Source organism: Oncorhynchus clarkii, chromosome 25 (assembly GCF_045791955.1).
Source record: "Oncorhynchus clarkii lewisi isolate Uvic-CL-2024 chromosome 25, UVic_Ocla_1.0, whole genome shotgun sequence".
NCBI classification, from domain to species: domain Eukaryota; kingdom Metazoa; phylum Chordata; class Actinopteri; order Salmoniformes; family Salmonidae; genus Oncorhynchus; species Oncorhynchus clarkii.
Genome location: NC_092171.1, coordinates 16,453,506 through 16,461,894, shown reverse-complemented (window position 1 = coordinate 16,461,894; position 8,389 = coordinate 16,453,506). Strand labels below are relative to the sequence as shown.

The window sequence follows — 8,389 nt, the reverse complement described above, 5'->3', positions numbered from 1 at the left end:
TGTATTCTATTCTTCATGTCTATCATGGCCATTTCTTGGAAAGGGCTAGGGAAGCATCCATGTTAGAAAACAAAAGGGTCAAAATAACAGGCTCTGCAAACTGTTCTGTGACCTACATTAACCGCAGTCACACGCCACAACTGCCATCAGAACCATACAAGCCAAGCCCATACACACGTCAACCACTATAAAAAGGGGAAACTAGAGAATAAATACCTCAGATATGAAATATACTACGTGTTAATATGCATCCATTTATGTGGAAATCAAAAATCAAGCAGCATCTCTCCAACGAAGGATGGCTGCCATTGCCCCATTATAGCAGTAAGATGGTATCTGCACAAATACCCATTGTGGCTCAGGACATGGAGAAAATGGGGATCTATTGTGACGGGGTAAATTGTGAATCATAAATGCCAATTCAGAATTAGCTCCAGTGGATTAAATTGGTAAACAATAGTGCTGCAGCGTCAACCATTGGAAAAGGGTGGAAAAGGAGGCATGTTCTGAATCTTAAGTAAATGAGGCAACACTGCCACCGGGTGGCCTACTTTGAAAAAAATACCCTAAAGCCAGGCGAGACATCCGTGTCGATTCTACTCCATGGTACAGTATTTAGCCATACCAAACAGAAATCAGTACAATAAATGCATAAGATTTATTTTAAAAGGACAACGTTTGGTTGGATTTAAATGTTAACGTTTATTGACGCATTTCCAATAATTATTGCACTCCAATTTGATATTGTAAGACGAGCAATTAGACTGCTACTTTTTCCCCTTTGAGGACAAGCTGTTCGGTCTCCCTACTCAGCTCTCCGTGGTCTGCGAGGGATTGTTCACCATGGACGCTAAACAAACATCCTCACGCCAAACGGTTAGGCAGTGGTTACCTGGACACCTGCGCAGCTGGCTATCAGTGGGAAAAGAGAAAAACAACTATTGAGAAAAGAGGGAAAAAAACGTCACATATTTGAAGCACTGATTCGTGGTCTAGGCCTAGCTAACAGGACTGTAGACAAGGCATATTTACCGAGATATCGGGACATCATCGATGTCGGTTAATGGACATGTTGCAGATAGAGACTTCTTTGCGGCTAAAATGAATTTCGGTGGACCCAAATGGCCCCCCGGCAGCGATCTCTTTTTGTAAACTCTAGTCTGGAGGTGGTGCCTTGTCATGGTTGATTTTTAAGCAGACCTTCAACGTTTGTAAACTGTCGACGTCCGATGTGGTGTAAAACCAGAGCGATGACGCCTGCCTACGTAGCGATGTTACCGTTACCCTGGCAAAGGTGAACCCCATCATAATGGCCTAAACGTTCAGCTCTTGACAAGTTCACTTCTCAGCAGCAATGATCTTCTAGAAATCCAGAGTTGAAGACAAACTACAGCCACTAACTTTTTTCCCCCTACAAATGTGCAGACAATGACTAACCATTTGCATTATGCTCTTTTTAATGACAATGCTCATTTGAAAATAGAGAAAAATAATTGCCTAAAAAAACAGCTTTAAACGTACTGGTGTTTAAAGTGCAAATATATGTCAAGTGAAATACATGAGACATGCAACATATCAAGTCATTATTAAGTAATTCCTCCAACAAGCTACTAGTAACCAGAAACGTACAACTTAAAACGGTACATCTGCTGTAGAACTGTATGCATGTGATTGCACTGCCATGCAAAACAAAGCACAGAGTAATTATACTCAAATAAAAAGCAGTCATTGTAAAGATCTGTAGACTACATCTTTATGCTTTGTGTTGGTCACTGTTTACACTGACGAAGACAACAGTTATTACAATAAAATATCAGAATAGCATGAAGCGATACTGCAGAATGAAGCTAGCCTATACTGTATCGTTACATAAATCAAGCAGACAAAGCCCTCACTGCCTCGACTCCCCGCACACTGGTAACTCCAGAGCTGTTGTGCAGTCTGTCAATACCATACTAAGCACAGCAGGTTGTGGAATCAGCAGTCTGTGTTGTTACTCATTAATTATTTTACATCCAAAATAACATAAGACCATATCCCCCTCAGACATCCAAGCCCAAAACTCAAGCACCATGGCACCTCTTTATTGCATCATAATGATCTTGTCTTGATGATTGACAACACGAGCCCCTCCCTACCCAGAATAATAGACAAACAGGCCTGATAGCATAATAGATGTGAACATTAGTGTAGCAGAGACAAGAAATAAAAAGGAGACATGGCTTCTGGAGGTTACAGAAGAGATATGTTCACATCAATTACTAAGCAGGACAAAGACCAAAACAAAGTCAAAATGTAGAACATGGATTAGTTGGGTTTAGACTCAGATCAGTGTCTTGTGTGACAAAACATTTAGATATCTTTTCCGCACTATAGTGTGTCTGACAAGGCCATGTATCTAGAGTTGTGAGTGAATCCAAAATTAATGCTCTCTATGAAGGCCAAAGTATATTTTGAATATTCACTTGCAAGAGATAAACAAGTTAATAAATCACTTGGGGGGGGGGGGGGGGGAACAAGTTTAAATCATATTCACCAATCAATAAATCACATGTGAAGAACTCCATCTTATGTAACGTGATAAGCAGCGTTACAGTTTATGGCTATTCGGCAGCCTGAAGTAAAATAATAATCCCCCCACTTATAACTAGGAATAACTACTAGCAACTATGTACTTAGTGGCATTTCAGAACAGAGAGAGCAGCAACTCCCCTTATGTGGGGAACCTATCCTCATAGATGGTACATAGCTTTAGTCAAATGGAACACCAACTAAACTAGTGTCATTCTCTAAGTCATAAGTTGTTCCAAGAAATAACCAACAAGACTGAGTCATCAGCCTTGAGACTTATACGCACAAACTGAAAGCTGATGGTGCCTTCACAAATCTTATTGCCTTGGATTTCCATTGCTCTGCTAGAGCTTTCAGCAAAATGGTCCAAACCCATCAGACATTCCTCTACGAACAAATGTGACATGGTGACGGCATTGACAAAGAGTTAAAACATGTTAAGCATGGTTCGTCGGCCAAGAACTTGCTTTAATGGCGGGATAGAAACACTATGGCACGGCAATCGTCAGTCCCAGTTCTCCCAATCCTCCAGCTGAAAAATAACATGTAATTTAGTTCAACACAGTTGTTTCGAAGGTTATGTTATCCTTTGTTATAGTTTGAGATTAGAAGAAATACAACGAGAAATATGACAAATACATCCTAGCCCACCTCTCCTGCAGCGGCAACTCTAGAGAGCGCCATCTGCACCTCCTCTTCTGTCATGTCCAGGTCAAAGTCCTTCTCCCAGTCCTCACTGACATCTGTGCTGGACCCTGCAGGGGTTGGGGGGGAGCACAGGGTCAGATAGGACCATTTAACACTGTTCTACAACACAAACAGCTTAGGACCTATTCAATCAAATCACAGTCACATCAATAGCTGAATAGAATGTCCTTTTACCTTTCTTGCCATTGTTTGAAGGTGTAGACTTCCCGCTGTCAGAGTTGAGCTCAAACACCCTCAGGTCCTGGGGCCCCTCTGTCTCTGGTCTGGTGGTAGGAGCCTGGACTGTTACTCTCTCAGCTGTAGCTTTCCCTGTGGACTCAGGCTGGGCTGGGGCCTCTACCTGAACCTCAGGCTGCCCCTGTTCCCTCTCCTCCTCCTGCTGCCCTTCTGGCTCGCTCTCCTCCAGGCTGGCCTTGTTGAGTTTCTGGGCCAGCTCAACGACTGCAGGATGTGGCCTGGCTGGTCTCAACTCCACCTGGGTGGGCAGGCTGCCACTGTCGCTGCTCAGGGAGAGGGTAGAGGAGCGCTCCCCGCTCGGCGACGGGATGGGGCTGAGCGGGGTCGTCGCCATGGTGACTGGTGTGAGTGGGGACAGCTGGGTCGCGGGGTCTTCCAATGGGGGTGTGAAGTTTAGGCGAGATGAAGACGTTGCACCAAGGAAATCATCTGGGGTAGAAATAAGGGAGAGAGAGAACAGTGAGTCACATGAGACAGACCTGCACTAATCTAAAACATTTCACCATTGTGAAATCCACTATCCAACACACCTTCATCCTCCTCCTCCCAGCCCAGAGCCTCTGTGTGGGTAGTCTGCTCTGCTCTCTGTTTCAGGGCCACTCTTCTCGCCTCCTCCTGGTGGTCAGTCACAATAGTTATTACCCATCAGCAGAACAGTACCAGATTGTGTTTTTATGTATTCAGGGAGATGGTGCTATGAAGTGGTGATGCGTATTTTAACTTGAAAATTATCTAATACACACAACTTACCTGTGAAATAGTTGCATCGAAAACATTGTAAGATACCTCCATTTTGTCAGCATGCAGTACATAAAATATTATAAACACAGGTGGACTTTCCAGAAAAGGAAGAAGGGGCTGGGAACGGGCTTTGGCAGAAGAGGGTGTGGACTTTGTTAAGAAACATTGGAAAGCATCTGAACCCAAATCGAGTAGCAGATTTGGCTCTGGGTGCTGAGATTAGCTTTCACAATCTCAATGTTTTCCCCAGAGTCTTTACTAACCTACCGGAGCTCTGTGGCCCCTCTCCAAACTGTCCAGCAGAGGGAAGAGTTTACTTTCTAACGTAATAGAAGTGGGTGCATGACAGTTCACAAGACCTATCCATGCCAGTAACAAAAGTGGGAATTACCTGGTATAACTGAAAGACTTTGTAGAAATACCGCTGCCAGAATTCAGAATGGGCTACAGCTGCTGGCACCTAGGAATGAAAATGCATAATATGCTACTTTACACCCAGATTTTGTATTGTTAGGAACAAGAATAATTCACTTACATTCTATTAATGTGGTAAATAATGTTAAGCTCTAGTGTTTCTATGATAAGACCTTTTAACAGGAGGGTTTAGATAAGTGTACCATTTTGGTGTAAAGGGCCCTGATGGAGGGGCTGTTGACCAGGAAGTCAGAGATCTCTCCTTTCCTCTCCTCCAGACTGAAGCAGGAGAGCCACGCATCAAACTTCTCTAGGGGACCTAGGACAACACACAGGCCACACATTTAAAATACACCCAAGACACTACAATGTTTGACAGTTTAACCGCATGAAAATAAGAAGTCCAAACTTCCCAAGTCTTGTCCTGACAAGTTATTTGTATTCACTGTAATAAGAGTTCATTTTGACCATGGTTAATGGGTAGGCCCAATCCATAAACCTGATTTTAATGCCCACTACACAGAAATTGAAAACACGTAACATTTGCTTCAGAAAAATCAATCGAGAGTGCTTGCAGGCTTGGATTATAGGAGCGCATTTTAAGACATTTAGTTGTCTCTCAGATTCAATAGAGCCCTTAGACAACATTAGTTTGGTAAGAGGAATGGGAGGAGTTAGGACATCCGGTTTCTTACGTCACTGCCTTATTTGCTTGTTGCCCTAATGTAAACATCCCCAGGACACAAAATATCAGCTAACAAGATGGAGATCAGAGGTTATTTTAATTAATGTATTTCACAAGTGGCTAATTTGAATCAACTACCTTCACTAAAACCACTGCAAAAGTTTTGCCTGCAAATTTTGGTTTCGAATAGCAACGTTCTGGCAGGTCTGCCTACAGGTTATGGTAAGAGTATTTCATGAGCAATTTCTGATCGCATTTTAAGCCCCGCCTATCCAAACTTGTGATTTGTTGGGAGAGTTGACTGTCTGAATGGGACCCTGCCCGGAACATTTATTTTCATTCCCTTTTCCAAAGTTACCAAGAGAATCCATCACGACTTCCAGACTAAACATTACATAGGGCCTTTAGTCCCTTGTCATTGCCATTCTGTAGGCTTTTTTATGTTTTGAAGGCACTGAAGCCTGGTTAGTGACATTGCATGGCACATGACCTTTTCTTGAATATAATCAGAAGAGTGAAGAAACAGATGGAAAAGAAAGTTGTGAACTGTTCACCGTCAGGCTCATTGCAGTATGTAGCAGGGTCAGCTTGTAGACTGTAGAGACGAGCCTAGGGAACAAAACACAAACTGTAACTCAAGTGACAACATGTGTTCTGGAGTGTAATCATTAGTCCAAACAGTTGTATTTTGCACCGAAAACTAGTTTCTATTGGAATGGAAAAATTCAGGTAGGTTCCTGCCCGTTTGGTTCCTAGTGAATACAACCCTGGTATCTAGTATTGCAACAAAGAGACCGTGTTATGATATCAAAAAAATATATATCTCTTGAAGCCTAAAGCATAAATCTGTGGATAAACCATCCCCTCTGCTGTGGAGCTCAGTAACACTTCTGAGACTAACCACTCGTACATGTTTGAACAGGTGGGGGAGAAGCTCTAACAATGTTAACATTTCTGAGATACATTCTTGTATATTAGCAGTAAGTGCAGTAAAATGTAAAACAGCATAGTATCTCTTCCTTAAGTAGTTCAATGACACGGTCACGGTGATTAGTTAAACACAGTCTAAACATCCTCACCTTGGTGCTGTCATACACCTCTGTGGTGCCTGCAGGAGTTGCCACTAGCGTAATGACATCACAGTCGATGGTCATGTCCTGGGGAGGAGCGAGGGTGTCTGTTATCACGCCTAAGAAACTGGACAGACTCTTCTTCACCTTCTCTGTGGTGTCAGAGGAGCCCTCCACCTGAAACAAGGTGGGATAGGTGGCATATGTCAGACAGGAAGTATGCCTATAAATAACCAAGTGACGATGCATATGAGCTTTTCTCATATGGGTCACTGTGACCCATAGTAAAGAACCAAATGGCCTACCGCTAGTTTGCTTCTAACAGCACTTGCTGTGGCGACGATGGAGCACGCAGTATCATGTTGCACTACATTGGAGAACTCTGTCAGGTCACGCTTTATAAACTCATACGCCTCAGATGACTGTAAAAACAAAATGTTGGAGTTACATTGGCAAGTCCAAACAAGGTAAGATGTCTGCAATAGCAGCACACATTGGACGTCACAAGGATATTCATTGACTTTTATGTTTTATCATGAGTCATGTAGAAAACACTGAATTTGCCTACTTGATAAACAGCACATAACAAAATAGCCAGCGAGTTTATTTTGTAGCTTATTATGCATCATAAGGAGAGAGAACTTGATTATCTGTGCAGACTAGCATGGATGCCTACCTTATCTTTGACGGCCTGGAAGCTTTGGTGAAGCCAGCCTCCCCACCAGCCTTCGCAGCCTTCCCTGGAGTCGAGAGACATGGTGATGAGACTTAAAAATGGATCAACAGGGCAATGTCATGCAATACATATCTTGCATTTTAGATACTTAACTATGTTAATGGCTTAGCTAACGTTACCTACAATCTGGCCAGACAGGAGAGTAGCAGTGTGCATACACTCATGACAGCAATCTAGCCAGTTTAGCTGACTGGCTAGCCAACACCTGGGGTGTATTCATTACGCTGTTTCTGTTGTAAAACGTTTTCAGTTTGGAGTAAACTGTTTGTTGCGTAATTGGCGTAATGAATACACCTCATGTGTTGGCTAGCCAGTCGGCTAAACTGGCTAGATTGCTGTCAGAGGAGTGTATGTCCACTGTTTCTCTCGGACAAATATAGGTAGGTGCCTTCCCGTTTTGTTCCGTTTGCTCTGTTTAATTTCGTTTGGTTCTTAAACGATTTCAGTTGCAAGAGGTTATGAATACACCCCAGTGAATGTGCATTAGATGTATACAGCAACTAGCCTAGCTAGTTAGCTGTCATGCTAACAAAGTTAGTTACGGTGGGAACCATGGAACTGTATTTTATCAATCGCCTTTAATAAATACAATAGGAGGTAGTAATAATCGACCGAATTACATTTGTCACGCGATTAATACGTCTGTCTCTGCGAATAGGCAGCAACCAGTCTGTTCGTCACTGCTAGCTAGCCACCTAACGTTAGCCATCGAGCTAACCAGCTGGTGCAATATTTTGGTAAACAAACACAGACGGACTTCCTCACATTGCCTCGAGAACAGACAGAACGTTTTGAAATGGGTGAATGTAGCAAGAGCTAAATATGAAGGAAGCAACATCTTATATGAAGAAAACCCATGCCAAAAGTGTGATTATAATACGATGGTTAATTTATCAAACAAAAACTATATTGCGACTTCTCACTCACCCTTCAGCCATCTTCAGACCATGACGACATCACCGGCATTTACTGAACTCTGACCCTGCTGAATTAGGAATAAGCTTGTCCCTCTAAAAATACTTTTCAGTTTGTATCTGCTTCTACTAAATACAGCTTCAGGGTAGATAGCTCGTGTAAAATGTATTATTATTTTCCAAATTCATTATTAGCTCTTTGGGCAATTTTTTAGGACTATGTCTGTGTCTGCAAAGGATCATGGTTAGGGATGGGTCAACATTTACATAATGAGTACCTGGAGGAAAATGGGGGAGCTTTCAATTTACTCTT

General features: G+C 42.6%; 1 protein-coding gene and 1 long non-coding RNA gene across 3 annotated transcripts; both read right to left on the bottom strand.

Moving 5' to 3' along the window:
- Positions 1-682: 682 nt before the first annotated feature.
- On the bottom strand, positions 683-1,166 carry LOC139384231 (uncharacterized). Its single transcript, XR_011628821.1, has 2 exons — positions 1,033-1,166; positions 683-912 (listed from the first exon to the last, which is right to left on the bottom strand). It is a non-coding gene; the product is annotated as an uncharacterized lncRNA (long non-coding RNA).
- A 273-nt stretch (positions 1,167-1,439) lies between these two features.
- Positions 1,440-8,140, bottom strand: LOC139384229 (BSD domain-containing protein 1-like). 2 transcript variants are annotated; one of them, XM_071128966.1, is made up of 11 exons: positions 8,090-8,140; positions 7,103-7,166; positions 6,732-6,848; positions 6,436-6,603; positions 5,911-5,965; positions 4,875-4,990; positions 4,649-4,717; positions 4,047-4,131; positions 3,454-3,945; positions 3,223-3,326; positions 1,440-3,103 (listed from the first exon to the last, which is right to left on the bottom strand). In XM_071128966.1, the coding sequence occupies exons 1-11, from the start codon at positions 8,098-8,100 to the stop codon at positions 3,077-3,079; spliced, it is 1,308 nt and encodes a 435-aa protein (XP_070985067.1). In that variant the 5' UTR covers positions 8,101-8,140; the 3' UTR covers positions 1,440-3,076. The 2 variants fall into 2 exon arrangements, with proteins under 2 accessions (XP_070985067.1, XP_070985066.1); XM_071128965.1 differs by lacking the exon at positions 8,090-8,140 and having other exon boundaries at positions 7,103-7,193.
- Positions 8,141-8,389: the final 249 nt, after the last annotated feature.

Coding starts and splice junctions, on each gene's coding strand:
- LOC139384229 (XM_071128965.1), bottom strand. CDS start 7,183: ATGTCTCTCGACTCCAGGGAAGGCTGCGAAGGCTGGTGGGGAGGCTGG. Junction 6,604..6,731: donor CTGTTAGAAGCAAACTAGCG/GTAGGCCATTTG, acceptor ACCTTGTTTCAG/GTGGAGGGCTCCTCTGACAC. Junction 4,991..5,910: donor ATACTGCAATGAGCCTGACG/GTGAACAGTTCA, acceptor GTGTTGTCCTAG/GTCCCCTAGAGAAGTTTGAT.